Here is a 20,560-nt window from a genome sequence, read left to right on the forward strand (position 1 = left end):
TTGTTGACAAGTTCTATCCTGAAGATTTTTCTGACCAAGAAAAAATTCATTTGAGATTTCAGTTGCAACATTATGAGGTTCATGTACCCAATCATCCAAAGTTAAAGAATATGTCATCGATTGCAGATTTATGTTAAGGATTGGTTGAAACAGAAAAATCAACAATTTATCCACTCATTTACAGGTTGATTCGGCTTATCTTGACTCTTCCTGTTTCGACAGCAACTATTGAACGAGCTTTCTCAGCGATGAAGATTGTTAAAACAAGACTTCGCAATCGGATGGAGGATGATTTTCTTGCAAATTATTTGATTGTCTATATAGAAAAAGAAATTGCTGAAAGATTCCCAATTGATATGATAATCGATGATTTCTATTCGATGAAAGAACGACGAGCACAATTAAAATAAATATGTAAGAATTATTAATTTATTATTTTATTTCAAAGTTTATTAAACATAAATAATGTTTCGTTTTAGTTAATGCTTCTTATATATTTTGTATGCTTTGTATTTAATAGGTACAAAGATTATTATATATTTTGTAATACGTTCTTTAAATAAAACTAAATCAAGTATTTTTATTTTATTTTTCCTTTTTATATATAATAAATTAAAAATATATATTATATTGTTTGGCCCCTCCTAACAAATAATCCTAGTTCCGCCCCTGATTAGGAGCAACTCCATTACCCTTTTCAAGAGCAAAACAGTAGTCTCTTCGGCTAAACCAGAATTGATCTGACAAAATAACTCTTCAACCTTCACTCATTTTCAACTATAAAAGTTTACCCAAATACCACCAACCATCATGACTTGACCAACCTCATGGAAACCAAGCAGCAGTAGCAATGATTGTAGTAGAAAAAAATAAAAGGGAGGAAGAGAAGAAAAAGAGAGACAAAGAGAACCAAAACTTTGAAGGCCTCGATCAGAGACCATGAGCAGCAGAGGATCAGAGACATGATGACACCATTGACTTAGAAAGGAAGAGGGAGAAATCGTGTATCCCATGGAACAATCCATGCATGATAAGATACACTATAACCTTTGTCTTATATTAGTGTGACTTGCATGTGTTGTCATTGTCCCTCTCAATTCCAACAACTTCTTTGCCTGATTTTAGTTGCTTCGATGTACTCCAACCCTTCTAGAAGGTTGATTTAAAACCTTGAATTAATTTTTTTAATAATCTTTGAATATATTATTGAATATTGTGATGAAATATTTTTCGTTTGAGATTAATTGCATATTATTATGAATGTTAGGCAAGGAATAATAGCAATAAAAAAAATGACATAGAATGAAATGATTGGTTCACTATTTTTGAAGAAGTGAAAGAGGAGGGAGCAAGGATCAACTAAATTGGATTGTATGTTATTTATTATGTCAGTTATTTTTATTATGATTGTATGAGTTTTAGCTATTAGGATATTTATATTCAGATTAAATCAACAATGATTTAAATAAAACACACACACACACACACACACACATATATATATATATATATATATATATATATATATATATATATATGAATATCTTTTTGTTTGTTGGTGTAGTAGTGGATAAGAAAGATTGTTGTAAGAAAATACTTAATTTAGTATTCTTTCATACATTGGTAAAATTAGAATAGAAAGCCTTGGGCCAATTTTTAGATTACTTTTAGATATTCTATGTTAATATTTAGCATTAAGGGATGGCCTAATTTTTCTATTTTCTATTTCAAAAATGGAAACAAGGCTTAATAATAATAATAATAATGAATGAACATACACATAAACATTTCTTCAATTTTTAAGTAGTTTATTTGACTTGATTTAAGTCTTTTTGAAAATGTTTCTCAATATAAAATGACTTTCAAATGAAAGTGAATTAGATATATGAATCAACATGTCTCAATTGTTAAAAAAAATTTTGAAATTTATTAAAGCCAAATGTAAAATCTCTGAAACAATATTAGTTAAAAAAATTATTTCTTAAAATATATTTAAAAATAAAATAAATAATTAAATCAATCATATACCAACTAAAATATTTGCATCATCACAAAGTTACAAATATAAAATAATAATTTCATCACAAATGCACATTTTTTATTATAATTTATTCCCCACCTCTTCATCATTAAGTTTGATTTGTTTGAGAACATTAATAATTTTTATTTTTATATTATGTATTCCTTAATTATTATATTAATTTTTTAATAATGATATTTATTCTCTTTTTATAATGTTAAATTAAATACTCAGTCATTCAGTAAAACAAACTTTCTTCTTATAATTTTTTAGTAAAAAATACTTCATGGTTAATTGATTTTATTCAATTTATGAAAAATAATTTCTTTAATTCATCACTTTTAATTGTTAAAAAATATGAGATTGTATAGAATAATTTATTATTTATTTTTAACAGTTGATTTTGTTTGTATTTTTTATGAAATGAAAAATCAAACTTTTAATACAATTAATTTCTCAAAACATATTTTCAAAGTATTAAAATGTATGTGTGTGTGATATAATATATTTAAAAATGAGTAAATTATAAACGCATAAAATATCCAATCTATTTCTCTCTCTTATCCTTTTCTCTCTCTTGTATATATTTCCCATATTTGTTTATAATTGTTTTTTTAAATATTTTCTACTTTTCAAATTTGATGATGGAAATTAAGTTAATTAAAATTAATGGCCCATATTTCAATTTAAAAATAGAGGTTCAAATTATAAATATTTAAAGTGATATTTGTGGAAAAGAAAACTTGAATTATTTCTCTGTGTATCATTGTGCCTCCTTTTAAAGGGTCATAAAATTGGTTAAAAAGTATCCCTAAGACAAAAAAATAAAAATAAAAATAAAAATCAATTTTTATCTTCTCTCCATAACCAAACAAGTTTCTGTCCCAACTTTCTTCATCTCTTCGATGCCGAAATATTTTAATCAAACACTAAAAAAATTGTTACTAAGCATAGTTTTTTTTTTGTTACTTTATTTACTTGAGATATATAAGATCCTAAGTTATTTTTTGCATTATTTCTTATTCCTTTATATAAAAATATTTATAAAATTACTATTATTCCGTTTTTCCATCACTACTAAAAATTAAGAATACTCTTTTAAGCAAAACATTCCGAATATCTATATTCTTGCCTATAGTCTTAATTCTAAAACCCAAAAATAATAAAATTTCATCAAAATCAATAAATTATTAAATCACCCTTTTTTTTATTTTCTTATAGAGGATCCGTGATTATTTTTTTTATATTATCTTTAAGTCATTTAGAGAAAAGGATTGATACCTTTTGATAAAATTCATTAGTATATATATATAATAAAGAACTCTTAATTTAGTTAAATATAAAATAAAACTTTTATTTATGTCTATATTTTCAAAAAAAAAAAGGACTCAATGGATAATTTGTTTTACAAAAAATTCTAATTAGAAAAGTCAATAATCTAAAAACTGCAAAAAAAAAAAAAAAAAAAACGATATTAAAAGGGTGCTGGATCAACCTACATTAGAAGGACGTTTAATTTTAGTTAATGAGTTCATAAAATAATCATTAATTATCAAGCAAATGATAAATAATAGAAAAAGGAAAAAATTAAAAAGAATATATATATATATATATATATACAACTTTTTGTTTTTTGACAGCGAATGTGGGTTTAACTTCAGTTATACAATGGATGATCTTTTTGGAGAGGGAAGGGCTTTCGAGTGTATTTCTTGTTTTTCGATACTTGAACGAAGCACAGCATCGACAAGATGAAGCCCACCCACTCCAACTTTTCTACCGACTACGTGTACAGAACCTTATTGAGCCCAGCCCATCTTACGAAATATCTGTCAAGAACGAGCTGACGACTACTGAAAGAGGGGCGTAGTCCTTCAACTTTCAATTATATATTTTTACCTAACTTCTGTTAATCTCTCCATTTTCTGATGAATTTTTTAAACGTTTCACTAATGAAAATTTTCAATGTTGGTAGACTAATTTTTAATTTTTTTAATCAAGTTTATAAACTCTAATTTATTTTTTAGTACGCTGACTTTTTTATTGTGCTAATTGAGTACTATAGAAAATTTGTTAAAATTTTCATTTTTTTTTCTAATCATAAAATATATATCTTTTATTAAATAATAAATATGTAATTACATAACCTTGTTAATTTTTTCATACAATTAGTTAGGTGCTTATTTTCATATAATGGCTCGACAAATATATAGACTTTGTTTTCTTACCCTTTAATTATAAGCCCATCAAGTTGTATTGGTATAGACTCTCTCATCAAAATCACTATTTAAGGAAGTTATATTTTATCATTTTGATGTATCTCAAGCTTTTAATATCAATGATAGCTATCAATATTGGTATGAAATTTTTTCTTAACATAGAAAAATGTGTCAAAATAATTCAACTTTCATATTATTTGAATACTTTAACAACAAGTCTTGATCTATAATTATCAATAGTTTTCTCGGCTCTTATCTTTCTCTTAAGATGTACTTATGATCTAATAATTTACTTTTGAATCGATGGACTATTTATTAATTCTCATGTATTATTTTGTATAATGGTATTAATTTCAGTATTGATTGCTTCCTTCCAGTAGGAAGTTTTAGGACATGACATTTGTCATAACCTATTTTTGGATTATTCTCTAAATTCATCTTGTCTTTTCTAAAAAAACAAAAATATATTCGAACTAAAAATTAAAAAAAAATCCAAAAAATAATAGCAGTGAGAAGAGGATGCCGGATACCTAGAAAATAGCTAAATTTTTGTTAAGGAGGTTAAAAAATACAAAGATTAAAATTTTACAGTATATCGTTGACTGATGCGAGCCTTGTTGACAAAGAAAAATTCAATTTGAAGAAGAAATATCCAAAATCAGGTGTTTATGGACTCAATTAAATTTTATTGAAAGTTTAATTGAATTTATAGAGGGTTTGATTTCAATACAAAATTGATTTTTTAAGTCAATTTGAGCTTTAATCGGAAGAAATTAAAGTTTAGGGGTCAATTACAATTTTTAAGAGTTGATTTGGTCAAACTAGAGGTTTAATTGTATAAATATTAAAGTTTAATGGTCAATTGAGGACTTGATTAAATAAATTCAAAACCAAGGAACAAGCTGAAAAAGACGTTGAAATCTAGGTTTGAATTGAAGTTAATCAGAGGTGTAATTAGAGATAAATCACAAATTAAAGGATTAAAGTGTAATTGGAAGAAGTTGCTATTCATCTTTTTCTCCAGCAGGCTGCCCAAGGAACCTTACTCCTAAGGTGTTTGATGGCTCATTTCTTCCCAAATTTAGATGAAACCTGCACGAAAACGATCCTATCATATCTGACTACACACTAGTATAAACTGACAATTCATCATTGATTCTTTGAAGCAATGGTTGGAGTGCTTTCAGGTCGAATCAAGGGCCGACATTTGGCACTAGAAAAGACAAAGTGTCCTTCTTCTACCACCTATAAATAGATGTGATTTTAATGCTCCAGGGGTGGAGAAATTTGGGTCCAAAGACAACAAAAAAACCAGCCTCCCTAACTAGGTTTCTGCTGCTAGCAAAAACCTCTCTCTCTTTCTCTCCACCACAGCGTTCAACCATCAACATCGTCACCACCGGCTTGAACACCTTCATCTCCATCACAAGTAACCACTCGAACACCTTGAATAGTGAACGCGTTGTCGTGCCTCTCTCCTTTGCAACTTTTCTTCTTCCTTCACTAGTAACCGACATCGGCCACCATTCCCTCCACAAAAGCCTACTGAGCCACCAGCCAAACCTCCTCGTCGTAGTCAAGCTTACGCCACATGTCAGCCTCCTTCCCCTTCCCTTTCTTCTTATTCTTCTTCTTCGGCAGGTGTGAACAGTGGAGAGTAATACCCCTGTTATATATATATATATATACTTTCTAAAAAAAATTTGTGATTTTCTCGTGTATTTTTTGTATCTATTTTGTGTAATATTGGTTTGTATTTTTATATCATAAATATACAAATCCAGTATTAAAATACCCGATTTTCGTCAAGACATTGCAAAAAATTATAAAACAAACAAAATATTTTTTTCATGCATACGACAAAATCATCACATTGTATTTTCATACAAAAAAAAAAATATGTGTTTTAGCATGCATTTTGGCTTTAATAATAAATTTATTAAATCCATGAGAACTAGGCCAATATTTTAAAAATACCCAAAAAATATTTTGTTTATTTTTTTATTTTAGTATCTGGATTATGAATTTGTATGTAAAACATATTCCTGATATTAAAAATAAAATTCTTTTTTTATTATTAACATTAGAACGATTAGTTTTTATTTTTTTACTCCGATAAGATAAGGACCTTCTTATTGAGGAGGATTTTTTTTAAACCATTGACAGACCAACAATTAAAAATACAATAACACCTTAGATTTTTATCAGACAATCAAACAATGTAGCTTAACTTAGGTAAGGATTATTTGGGGTGCTAATACCTTCCTTTTATGCAACCAGCCCCCGTACCTGATTTCTAAGACTAGTTAGGGTTTCAAGTGATCAAAATACTAAGGTGACGACTCCTTTTCTCATTTTCCACTGATTAAAAACAAGGAATCATTTTCTTCCCATATTTTATATTTGATAGATACATTTGATGAAGTGGAATATTCGTCAGTGACACCACACATGTGCGACAACATTGTGTTGGAGTAACTTTAAGGTCCATTTTCTAATATGTTAGAAAATTAAGACAAAATGTTTTGGTTATTTTTGTCCTCTTACTCTTTTTTGGCTTAACTTCATCATATTCTATTTTATGATAACTACTTAAACTTGCTTTTTAGGATTAGGACCAAATGTTTTAGATTTTATCTTGACCTTTTTAGGATCAGAAACTACCTTTTTTACAATACATTCCTTATATTTTGAAGTATTTAAAGGAAGGTCCTGTACCTTTTCACAACACATATAATGTTTTTTTAATTTTTTATAGGGTTCTTTGTTAAGTATATTATTAGCAGTTAAAACTTTTTCCCATTATAAGTTATAAGGTACTCCTGAATTTATCAATATAATATTTATTATTTCTTTTAGAATTTGATTTTTTTTTTCATCCATCAATGTTGTCAACACTTGTTTTTTATCCCCTATTATGAAAATTATTTTATTAAAAATAAAAGGTATAAAAATTCCTAAAAAAATGCATTTTCAACACAATTTTCTACCATTCCATAATTTTTTACCTTTTCACTTATCATTTTCATATTGATGAATTTTTTCTTTAAAGATATGTGGGTAAAATGATAATCATACAAAGAGAAAGGGACTAAAATAAACACAGAGTTTTGACCCCCACTCCAAGCAATAATTAGATAAAGGGATAGGGATAAAATAATTTAAAAAATAAAAAATAAATAAAGAAGAGATGAAAAGAAAACTCACACACACATATATATTTGCACAATATATAAAACAGGGAGTAAAAAAGAAAGAGAAAAAAGAAGAGGAAAGGAGAGGAAAAAGAAAAAAAAGAGCAAAACAAAAATGAAAATCGTGACAGCCCTCTCTCTCATTTATCTCCACCATTAACGCTAGCCAACACCATCACAGACCTAAACGCCTACCGACGGTAGTTTCCACACATCCACTGGAACCACCCATTGCAACACAACCAGCATACCCACCGTGAAACTAGTCGCTACCTCTTTTTACATGAAAATCACTTTCCTCTCCCTGTCTGGTCCAAACTCTCGTGTCTAAAACAACTTCGCCCTTTCACCAACCACCACCATAATCACTTATAGAACAATACCTAGCTCAACTCTTCAAAGCACATCCAATAATAGCTAACCTCATAGTAAAGAGAAAGACGCTAAGAGATAAAAGGAGAGAATACCAAAGTTTTGTTAAAGGTTATCAATACAATAATCATGGATTCTCTGTTTTTTTTTTTTAAATAAGAACCTCATTTAATAATTTAATAAATTTCAATGTAATTTTATTATTTTCTTAATCTTTATATACTTGATTTAAAATATTTTTAGAGTTTCTGTATGTATACACGCACATATAATCTGTTGTGGACGTCACCAATGATGTATTGGGTGGGAAGCATAGGCGTGGAGAAAAGAAGGATCCCACTTGGTAAGCAAAATGGGTTGGAACGGTCCCACTCGTTGAAGACAAGAGTAGATGGGGGCGCTTGCATGTGATTTCCCACTATACTCTTGCATGCTTATGTTATAAAGGTAGCAGCAGTTGTATTGTTCTTGGGGATAATAGGTAAGCAGCACCCTTAATTGATACACATATAATCAAAAGAAAAGGGTCGGACATTGCACCTAAAAGTGTAAAACATCTACTGTATCCGCTTCATGCTTTCTGTATTTCAGTTTATTAGCTAGGTAGGATCTTCCATGGAGATAGAGTATCTTGATAAATCCATGTAATGAATAAATAACTGGAGATGGGGACGAAGGCCATGATAGCTATATGTAGACAACAATATCATGAAGCTAGCTAGCAGCTAAGTAATGCATGGACATCGAATGTATGCATAATTCACCATAGTGCATAGCTAAACAAAAAGATGAATAAAGCTTACGGTCTCCCTACAATAACTACTCGTCATTGCATAATGCATGCCAATGCATCAAGTATCGCCATAGCAAAGTAACCAGTAACGGAAAAGGCAAGTGAAAGATAGATGCACGTAATCCTTCCCAGAGCTTCAAAGTTTTATTAGGGAGACCTTGTGGAAATATTTTTGTACAGTAGCGAATTACAGGTTCTGTAAGCAGCTAGATTTGTTTTCGTTCTCTGGGCTTTAATTAGGGCCCCGTTTGTAACTGAACAAAAGAATACAATAATAATTAAGATACAGGCATTCCATTCTCTTAATTAAAATATACATGAACGGCCATTGTTATTAGTGGCGAGAAAGTGCGTGATGGGGCAATGCCATGTTGGCCACATGAGCATTAAGCTGTGCTGGCGGCAGGTTTCGTCTGTTATTGAGGGATTTTAGGGAGAAAACAGAAGGACCTGCGTAAACATGATGAAAAATAAAATAAAATTGTTCAATAGTTTAGAGATTACACGCATAGCTATAAACAAAAGCAATAGCTACAGCCCACATGGAAATTTTGGTTGGACTGCACTAATTTACAAACTCTAATCATGACGATATCACAAGGATATGAAAGGCTGAAAAAACAAAGAGGAACTTGTAAATGTAGCGACTTTGACGATATGCAATGATATTAATAAGAAAGTGAGGGACTTTCGACAGTGTAGTATTCGTGATGATGAAAATGAGTGAGTGGCTTTAGATTGAGACTGGGAAAATCTGGCGACAGAATTTATAGCCCATTCGAGAAGGTGGTCCTTGTCAGATGGCTTACAGTTCATTTAGTATTAGATTCTAGAAATCGAATAAAGAAAATGGGTGAAAAACTTTGTTTTTTTTTAATTATTATTAATAGATCATGTGTGAAAAACTATAATGATCATCAGCAAGACCTCGACACCGACAATTCTAATCAATGTTAGCCATAAATTCTTTGTTGATCAGAACTATCGAGCCAGAACAATATTGTTAAGGATTGCACGAACTTGCCACGTACGCTAAATTTTGCATGCTAATAGATTCTAACAAATTACTAGACAATAATGGCAACGGTAGGTACCTGCATATTAGGAATTAATGTCAGAGTTTGCCAACAATACTTGCTTATAAGATAAGGATGGCAATAGATATTCCTAAATTGAGCTTGTATAATCCATATTTTATTTATATTCTACCAAGATATTTAGATATTCATACCATGTTAATTATATTCTGGGTATCTATTCAGACAATATTCAGTGTCCGAGTACTATATATTATTTAATAAAAAATGAAAAATATATTTATCTATTTAAGGTATGTATAACTATATTAAATTAGAAAATTATAGATTTTATACATATATGTATATATTATATCAATATTAAAGTATATATACATTTTATTGTGTTAATGTATATATTATATGAAATACTTCTCACTAGTTTATAATCATAAAGAAACATGAATCAAAGTTATAGAAAAGCATCTTTTCACATTAGGTTGAGCCTCATTAAAAAAGCAAGTCATTTCTAGCTAGCCAAATACTTGAAAAAAAATGCCAAAAGATAGAGGGTTGTCATGTTTTCTTTTGAAATCTTTCAAAAACCATGTGAGGCCATTAAAAAAGTAGGTTATCTAGTGATTTGGAAATGCACCAAGAGATATCCCACTATATTATAAACTAAGTCCACAATCTCCATGCAAATGAGAAATGGATTATAAGTAGATGCTTTGTTGTTGTTTCCATTTAATTGTACATAAAAGATATAATGAAAGCTTCATTGATAGCGCGCAGAACCCTTTACCTGGACTTGTAGTCTTGGAAGTAACTCAAACTTTACTCTCTTTTTTTTTTTAATAAAAGACGAGAAGTTTTATTAAGGTGGTCATCAAGTAGATGGAAAACAAGCAAAGCAATCTAGTCTTTATACTGTGTCTGATTTAGGTGTTGAAGAGATGCAGGTGGAGATGTTTTTGGTTTTTTTTCCCCTCTCTTATGCAAGTTCTAGCCGTGAAGACTATACAAAGAGTTCCTCTTTTGGTGTACTTTGAGGCTTAGTTCAAATTCTCATTCTTTTTAAGAGTTTTATTTACCAATCTCATCAGCTTATTAAAAAGAAAAGCACACTAATGACTTGAAGATGATACCTACCCATCTCCGGACAAGTAAGTAGTGGCAATGCCGAACTAGCCATTTTTATAATGATTATGGCCGAAGAATTATGAGTAACGGTTGAAATCACTGCTCACCGATAGGATAAGTTCTACATATATTAATTCAAAATCAATTATACAGAGGCGGAAGATCAGATATTGTCAACCTTTCTATCTCTGCAAAACTCTCTCTTATATGGCTCGACTGGAATAATTGTCGTAGCAAACATGCGAAACATGCATCCTCAGTGCACTTATTAGAAAGTTCATAAATTTAAAATTTTAGAAGTTTTCTTCGATCACTATATGGGATAGCTCGCTAACGGTGGACTGGGACATATGCTCTAAGAAAACATGGTAGACAAATACTATTTCATATTATTATGAGAAATCATCCTAAAATTTTGTCCTAAAAGTCAGCACTGATTAGAATAAGCGTCTTGTTATTCTTTACTGCATATCAAGTTAAAAGAGCATAAATGTGTTATCGAGTAAAATGGGTATTAGTGTTCTAAAAGAAATGTTAAAATTGCTAAAATACACCTTTCAAAGGGAGAAAAAATGTGAAGTGACTGATAACAAAAAGGCAAAGTAAAATATTGGCTCATATAAGTTAACAAGAAATGCAGCATGCTGATAAATTTGAGGTTTCAGGCGAATATGACATTTTTTACTATATTAGCAATTGATGTGAAAAAGAGTACGAGGTAGTCGGATATCACTCGATCTTTTACTAGAGGATATATATAAGAAGATTTTAGGCCAATTAATTAACACTTAATTTAGGCAAACAAATTCACGTACACATTACATAATCAAAATGTGGGCAACAGCAAGAAGCACTCTCGCGTGGATCTACTAGTATGAGTGAGTGTATTATTACTTCGTGGATGCTGTGGGGGCATCAAGCCAATATCACATTGTGCCTCAACCACTGCTTTCTATGCCGTAAACGCGCTTTTGGACCCCTATCCCATCCCTATAAGTACCTTGCCGGTTTTCATTTCAAAACCAAGCTGATGGGATTAAAAAACATTCCCATGGCTAACCAAAAAGTTCTTGCAGTCGTTTTCTTTGTGTTCATAGGATTATTAGGGATATGCTCTGCAAAAAGATCCCTCCTTACTCTTGAAGCACATATTTCAGCAGGTGGCCATGGGGCCGGTGCTGGTATAGATGTAAGTGGAGGATATAGCGGTGGAGGTGGCTCAGGTGCTGGTGGCGGTGCTGGTTATGGTGGTGCTGCTGAACATGGTGGTGCTGGTGGTGGAGGAGGAAGTGGTGGCGGCGGTGCTGGTTATGCTGGAGGAGCTAGTGGTGCTGGATATGGAAGTGGTAGTGGTGAAGGTGGGGGTGGTGGTGAAGGGAAAGGATCAGGTGGTGGTGGAGGAGGCAGTGGTGGCGGCGGCGGTGCTGGTTATGCTGGAGGAGCTAGCGGTGCTGGATATGGAAGTGGTGGTGGTGAAGGTGGTGGTGGTGGGTATGGAAGTGGTGGTGGAGGGAAAGGATCGGGTGGTGGTGGTGGTGGTGGGGTTGGAGGTGGAGGTGGAGGAGGAGCTAGCGGTGCTGGATATGGAAGTGGTGGTGGTGAAGGTGGTGGTGGTGGATATGGAAGTGGTGGTGGTGGGAAAGGATCAGGTGGTGGTGGTGGTGGTGGTGGTGGTGGGGTTGGAGGTGGAGGAGGTGCTGGTGGAGCTGGCTATGGAGGAGGTGAAGGAGCTGGCTCTGGTGGAGGCTATGGAGAAGGAAATGGAGGAGCAGGTGGCGGCAGTGGTGGAGGTGGTGGAGGTGGTTCTGGTGCTGGAGGTGCCCATGGAGGAGGATATGGAAGTGGTGGAGGAGAAGGAGCTGGCCATGGAGGTGGAGTGGGTGGCTCTGGAGGTGGTGGTGGTGGTGGTGGGGGAGGTGGAGGCGGTTCCGGTGCTGGAGGTGCTAATGGAGGCGGATACGGTAGTGGTGGAGGCGAAGGAGCAGGTCATGGAGGTGGAGCAGGTGGCTCTAGTGGAGGTGGTGGAGGAGGAGGCGGTAGTGGTGGTGGAGGAGGAGGCGGTTCTGCAGGTAAACATGATGCTGGGTATGGTTCAGGTGGTGGGAAGGGTGAGGGTGGCGGCCAAGGTGGTGGCTATGCGCCTTAATACTGCACTCTCACTATTTTATGATCTTATAAATACGTTGACGTGTCTTCTAGCCTATAGTACTAAGAAAAATAAGGTCAAATTAAAGAAGATGCGTATAAATTATTTATAATGCAGGTTGGTTAAACGAAACCAAATGGTTGCATTGTCTCGTTGTATGCCAAATCTCCATTGATAATTTACAGCACGTATAATTTCCATTTGGAGCATTATCCTCTTTTTCTATTTTAATTTCCGACCTCAGGTCGTCCAAGTCCACTCTTTTAAAATCAAGTTCAGAGCTTCCAATTATTAATTTATGCTACTGTTCACTGAATGATTGGAATTCCAAGTTGGATAATTCGCAAGTCCCCAGCAATTTTTGGAATTTGAGAGTCAGCTTTCAATGGCTAGGTCCCTGCGTGCTTGACAATTGTGATATTAATAAATTCGAGGCTGATATACAGCTCGAAGGTAATTTATGGGCTAATTCTTAAATGTCATGACTTTACTATACTTTTTTATTCATAACATGATGAAAAGTAGCCTCCAATTCATTAATAAAATGAGACTAAACTTGTCAAATAAATAGCCAACATAAAGTGTTGGTTATGTAAATAAAAAAATGAATCATAGTGACTTAAATTTATTGGAATTAAATTGTGTTTTAATAATAATTAGAGGTGGAGTGTTTTCTTGAAAAATGAGTCATTTTTAATTTTTTTATAAGTTAAGGAATACATTTTTCTATACGAATAAAACCTTATTTTCCATTAATATTTGTGAAGTGGTAATAATGAAATAAAAAAAAATAATATATAGATAATAATAATAACGGCTTAGTGATAGTTATAGTGGTAACTAAAAAGCTTATTTTATATTATAGTAGCAGTTATTTATAATTCAATAACAAATCTTGTTATTTTTATCAAAAAATAAAATAAAAAGAAAAACAAATCTTGTCATCAAAAGTAATAGATTATATTTAGTAAATTATTTTTACCAATAAATAAAAAATTAGATAACAAATCAATTAAATTATGCAGAAAAGTTAATAAATTTAGTACCAGAATAAGAAAATTATGTGATAACGATAACATATCAGGAAAAAAATATATATATTTAATTTGTTATATTTATAAATCATTAATTAACCAAAAAACTCTATCATTATAATTTATTAAATTTCTATTTTTTTTTTTCATAAAAGAGAGGAGAGACTCAAATCTTGAGATTTTTTAGGAGACATGTGTTCAATTACTATATAATAAATAAATAAATTATTATTATTATATTTTGATAGCATTTGATGGTGAGATAAAACTAGAAAACAAGACAATAGATCATAAAGACGGGACATTAGAGATGGTGCTAATTTATTTTGGTTAGATAAACAAGATATAAATTTATGTTCTTGTCTTTATATTTATATGGTGATAGGAGACAATACATAATTAAAATACAGAGAATGATTTACATTTATAATATATACAGAACAAAATACAGAGAATATATATATGATTTACATTTATAATATATTTCTTGTATATATAATGTTAGACATGTAGTTCAAATATTTTTTCACATATCTTTTAAATATTTTTGACTAGATATATTTTCTCTATTCAATAAAAAAAAAATGTAAGTTTCAAGTAAAAATATATACATTAATTTTGTATTGTCTTTGGTATCTAAAATTCAGAATATTAGAAAAAAAAATATTTTTTTTCATTGATATATTTAAAAATCGTTTGATGATTGATTTAAAAGGATTATTCATTGAAAAATCCATCTCTTCTATATTTATTTCTCTTCCTTTTATTTTATTTTTTTTGTTAATTTTAAATTAGATAGATTCTTTTTTAATCTTGGAAATTGTCGAGTAGATTACCCACTTTTACTTTTATTTTTATTTTTATTTTTATTTCAATACAAACAGTTGATATTAATTTATATGATCTAACGATGTGTTTTTGTCATGTGAAAAAACTGCAATCAAAGTGATGGAAGCCAATTCAAAATCCCTTGCCCAAAGGAAAGAGGTCAATGAAGAAGTTGAGCATTTATGAAGATCAGCAACCATTGCTGCTAGCCATGCAATGTATTTTAGAGTGTGGTTATGATTGTTATTTTAAGTGTATTTTATTTAAAAATATATTCAAATAATATATTTTTTTATTTTTTAAAATTTATTTTTGACATTAGCGCATTAAAATGATCTAAAAACACTAAAAAAATATTAATTAGAAATAAAAAATAAATAAAAATTTATTTTAAAAAAAAACATTTTTAAAATACAAAAACAAACAGGGGCTAAGCAAAACATTATATCAGATCTTAATTATCAAAATCCTTTAACTGAAAATGCTTGAACATACACCTTTAGAGTAGCAAAGATGCCAAATAATTCACTCCAGTTGTAACATAAAATTAATCAAATAATGCCTAACCTGTCATTAAAAAAAAAAATTCAACAAATAAGCCACAAAATAATTAGGTTATAGTCACAAATTGAATAAAACAGTAAATAAACTAAATTCTTCAACGCAAATGTCTCTTTAACGCCTCGTTTGTTTGCTGAAAAGTAGTTTTTTTAAAAAAAAAAATGGATTCCAAGAAACTAAATTATTTTTTGATGTTTAATAGTATAATGAAAAATAAGTTGAAAAACATTCCAGTGTTTGGTTATGTCATGGAAAATGAGCTAGAAAATAACTTATTAATGTTTTATTTTTTTCAAGTTTATTAAAATAATGAGGATTAAATCTTACAAATTAAAAAGTTGAATAAGAATGAAATTGAAAAAAATATATATAATTTCATAAATTATCTCAAATAAAATAAATAATAATCAAAATAATAGAGATCAAATCTAAAAATAAAAAAAAAAATTGAAAGTCAAAAAAATTAAAATAATAATAATTAACATTTTATAAATTATTTCAAATAAAATAAGTAACAATTAAAAGAATGAGTATTAAATTTGATAGATAAAAAATTTCAATTAAAAAATGATAAGGGAAAAGAAAAATAAAAATAAGGACCAAAGTTAATATAAAAATTAAATTATAAGGGAAGAAATTTAAATAAAAAATATTCAAAACAAAATATATCTAGCAATCAAAGGTTTAAGGATCAAATTTGATATAATCAACAAATAATATGACACTTCTAAATTTTTCGCAACTTCCAGAAAGTGTTGTCTGTCCAAAATAAAAGGAAAATACTTTTCTAGAAAACAAGTTAAATTTTTCTTTGAATTGGAAAGTATTTTTCATTGATTGGAGAGTGTTTTTTATTTGATCAATTTTTCTAATAACAAACAAACACATGAAAATTTAAAAAAGTAATTTACCGGAAACTACTTTTTGAGAAACAAATGCACGTAGAAAACGACATCATTGTATTGTATTAGTTGACTATTAGGCTCGAAATGTGTGCCGCCGATATATAACCAATAAACACCCTGTAGTCCTTCAAGACACACTATTAATTAATTATTCCTATTTTTCTTTATAAGCATCACTGTATATTAATAAAAAAGATTACTATTAGAATATCCTTGAATTTTGATTGACATGCTCTCCTAAACTATATATATTTTTATTATTAAATTTTCTTTAATTCACAATTCTTAAGAGGAACTTCAACTCTTAACAATAGAAAAAAAATCATCCAACCTAAATATTAAAAACTTGGGGGGAACAATATCCAGGATCTTTAGGTACTTCAAGTTTTTAGTAATTTTTTTATGTTTAATTTGTGACAAATACAAGACTTTCACAAGTTAAAGGTTTTAAAATGGTTTGTGTGCGTGTGTGTTCCATAGTTTAAGCATTAAAATTTTAAATAGAAAAAATAAAAAGGTGTCAATCAATATGAGTTATAATTTACGGGTTTCTGAATAGATATTAGCGTCTTACAAAGAAAATAAGTAATTGATATTCTGGTAATTAGTAATTACAGTTATGGGGTGTTTTTTATAGAGTTAAAGGGAGTTAAACTTTACTCTTGTAAAATATATGGTTGTTGTTTTTTTATGGGGTTAATTAATAGATGATGTTTTTTTTAGGGTGATGGTCAATCCAAGCAATATTTTTCTATTCTTTTTTTTATTTAAAATATACATCAAATTAATTTCGGGTATATAAGAAAATTTTGAAAGTTTTCTTCCTCTTTCTAGCCACTCTTTTCTTTTTTTTCTCTCTCTTTTTTTTATTGGATAGAAAATTCTAATTTCCACATCTCTCCAATCCATTTGTATCATTCAAAATATAAAAATAATGAAATAGATAATCTACATTTAAATAATACAATAACTATTTTTTTATAAAAAAAATAATCTTGTATGAAATATTCTGACTTTGAATTTAGAGAAGTTAACTTGCTCAAATAAAGACATTTTTCATACGAAGAAACAATTGTTATGTTGGTTTAAATGCTTTGAAAGTAAATTAAACTTATTTTTTTTATAAAACTTGGTTGTTGGAAGAATTTGTGGGTTGTCTTATAAGAATTATATCTGAAGTTTTTTTTTTTTTTTGCTAAAATTTGATAGGTTTTTGAATTAAAATTTTAATTAAATTTAATTTGCATCAAATAAATATTTGTAACTCAAAATATTCAAGTTGGTATATAAGAGGAAGCTTTTTTTCAGGGCTAACAAGTTGTGGTGGCTGGAACTGTGGAGATTGTGAAGGAGGGTTGTCGACTGTTATTTGCTAAAAGAGGAAGATAAAAATGAGTTGAAAAAAGCCATTGTCGGGTTTTAACTTTTCTTAAAATCACTAATAAAATTCTCATCAGTAATTTAACACCTCAACAATGCCAACATAATTGTCAATGAATTATTTTTTAATTCCGTCACCATGTCATCCATCTAGATTACTCACAAAAATTTTCGCTGTAGCTTTCATCGGGAAACTGCGAAGGAATATCTTCCATCGACATTTATGTTGTTTTTTTTAAATTTTCTAACAGTACTAAACAGGAAAATGAAATTACTTACCAGTCATAATAAAAGGTAGCCGATGTTTATTATCATTACCATGCAAAATATTAACATGTACCCAGAGCATATTATCTGCATTGAATTTGATTAAAATGTAGCCAACTTTTAATAAGTTGAGATATAGAGCAGAGCAGTTACCAAGTGTTGGTGTGTAATGGTGTTGTCGGTAGCCAGCTAAGCGGGAAAGAGGATAGGTTAGGTTTTAGGTCTCCTCCTACAATCTTCCACTCCAAATAAGGATAACGCACGAATTATATCAGAATATGGAGGACAGTAAATGAGCAGAGTCTAGAGAGTGCGTGAGAGGGAGACTATTTATGTCTTTTTCTTCCCTTGGGTTGCTAGAGCGAGACTCCTTTGGGTGATTGACGGCACTTTGTGTATATGTGTTGGTGGACCGGACTGTGGGGGCACGCTTCTTCGCTTTTGCATGTGCCTCAACCACTCCTGGAGCAAAGAAACGCGGCTTTGGACCCATTCCCATTCCTATAAATAACCACCTTCACTTGCTTACTGAAAACAAGTTTCCTGTGAATTTAAATACGTCCTGATATGGTTACCTACAAAGTTTTTTGTTCAGTTTTCTTTGCTCTGTTAGGTTTGGGCATCTGTACTGCTACTAGAGCCCTTCTTAATCTTGAAGAAATACCTGGTCACATTCCAGTTGTTGGCTACGGAACCGGCCATGGAGCTGGTGGTGGTGGTGTCGAGGGTTATGGTGGTGGGGGTGGGGGTGGTTCAGGTGGTGGAGGAGGAGGTGGTTATGGAGCTGTAGGTGAGCACGGTGCAGGCTATGGAGGTGGAGGTGGAGAAGGTGGTGGAGCTGGCTATGGTGGTGGTGGTGGGCACGGTGGTGGTGGTGGTGGAGGAGCTGGTTATGGTGCTGGTGGTGAGCATGGTGTAGGGTATGGAAGTGGTGGTGGAAGTGGAGAAGGTGGTGGAGCTGGCTATGGTGCTGCTGCTGGACATGGTGGAGGTGGTGGAAGTGGTGGTGGTGGAGGAGGAGCTGGTTATGGTGCTGGTGGTGAGCATGGTGCAGGGTATGGAAGTGGTGGCGGAAGTGGAGAAGGTGGTGGAGCTGGATATGGTGCTGCTGCTGGACATGGTGGAGGTGGTGGAAGTGGTGGTGGTGGAGGAGCTGGTTCTGGTGCTGGTGGTGAGCATGGTGCAGGGTATGGAAGTGGTGGCGGAAGTGGAGAAGGTGGTGGAGCTGGCTATGGTGCTGCTGCTGGACATGGTGGAGGTGGTGGAAGTGGTGGTGGAGGAGGAGCTGGTTCTGGTGTTGGAGGTGACCACGGTGCAGGATATGGAAGTGGTGGTGGAAGTGGAGAAGGTGGTGGAGCTGGATATGGTGCTGGTGGTGGAGGAGGAGGGGGTAGCGGTGGGGGGTATGGTGTTGGAGGTGATAGTGGTGCTGGGTATGGAGGTGGAAAAGGTGGTGGTGCTGGGGGTGGATATGGTGCTGGTGGAGAGCATGGTGGAGGCTATGGAGGTGGGGGTGGAAGCGGTGGGGGTGGTGGAGGCGGCTATGCTTCTGGAGGGGCACATGGAGGCGGATATGGTGAAGGAGAAGGTGGTGGTCATGGTGGTGGTGCAGAGGGTGGCCATGCTGGTGGTGGTGGCGGCGGCTTTGGAGGTGGTGGCGGTGGTGGTTATGGTGCTGGTAGTGAGCATGGAGTTGGGTATGGAGGCCACGGTACTGGTGGCTATGCTCCTTGAGAATGCAACTCGTTATTACACCAACCTTAAGAAAAATCCGTTGTGGTGCGAGAAATAAGAGTAATCTGGTTAAGATTATGTTAATATCTACTATTATATAATTAATATGAAGATTGTTCCTCATGCACTTCGTATTTTGTATCAGATTTTTAAGTAATATAAATTCTTCTTTATCGATCGGTTTTAGTTATTGTTTTGACGTGAAAAGCACGTAGAATTTGGCGCTTCTGTGGGTAGAACTTGGAGGACTCGGATTAATTTAATCACGTTGCATGCCGTCTGTGTTTATGATAAATATCAAGCAATCCAAGCTATTGCCGCAACTATGATATTTTGTATCGTAAAGGGAACGGCCACGATATGACACTCTCTCATTTACAATCTAATCAAGTTCGAAGAACAAATTATAAGGTTGTCATTTTGCATGCTAATTATAGTACAGTGGGCATGCAGAAGCTTGTGTTGTCGGATGTCCTGGTCAAATTGTAACGATACAGAGAAGCAGAAACGATATAATTCCAAGACCCACACCAGACTGAGCACTCCCTCGACGTTCCTTGCCTGATCCACTCTGGTTTAGCTTGAAAGTACAGGCTTGTTAATTAATTAATTGTGCATGCATGCAGCAGAGTAGATTATGTGATGTGTATGTCTATGAATATACTTACTGTTAAGATTGTTGTAGATTGATTAATCATCTGGAAGTCCATGATTTTCGTTAGATTAATTATGACTGGAGAAAATGTAGTCGCAAAACAAAAGGAAATATATTTAGGTCTAATTTACACAGAACAAGGAGAGAATAAGCAACAGTCCATGTAATAAATTGAGCACATTGTCATTATAAGAATAGAAAGTGGTAAGAAAGAGAGAATTGAATAGTAGCACATATATTTAGTGGCTGTGGTCAGGTCAACGCAAAATCATAGTGTGCATGTGAGCTTGTGT

The 20,560-nt window shown here is 32.2% G+C and overlaps 1 protein-coding gene across 1 annotated transcript; it reads left to right on the top strand.

Moving 5' to 3' along the window:
• The first annotated feature begins 18,392 nt into the window (after positions 1–18,392).
• Positions 18,393–19,787, top strand: LOC118039262 (uncharacterized). Its single transcript, XM_035045916.2, has one exon. The coding sequence runs from the start codon at positions 18,446–18,448 to the stop codon at positions 19,610–19,612; it is 1,167 nt and encodes a 388-aa protein (XP_034901807.1). The 5' UTR covers positions 18,393–18,445; the 3' UTR covers positions 19,613–19,787.
• Positions 19,788–20,560: the final 773 nt, after the last annotated feature.

The sequence above is a fragment of the Populus alba genome, chromosome 1 (assembly GCF_005239225.2).
Source record: "Populus alba chromosome 1, ASM523922v2, whole genome shotgun sequence".
NCBI classification, from domain to species: domain Eukaryota; kingdom Viridiplantae; phylum Streptophyta; class Magnoliopsida; order Malpighiales; family Salicaceae; genus Populus; species Populus alba.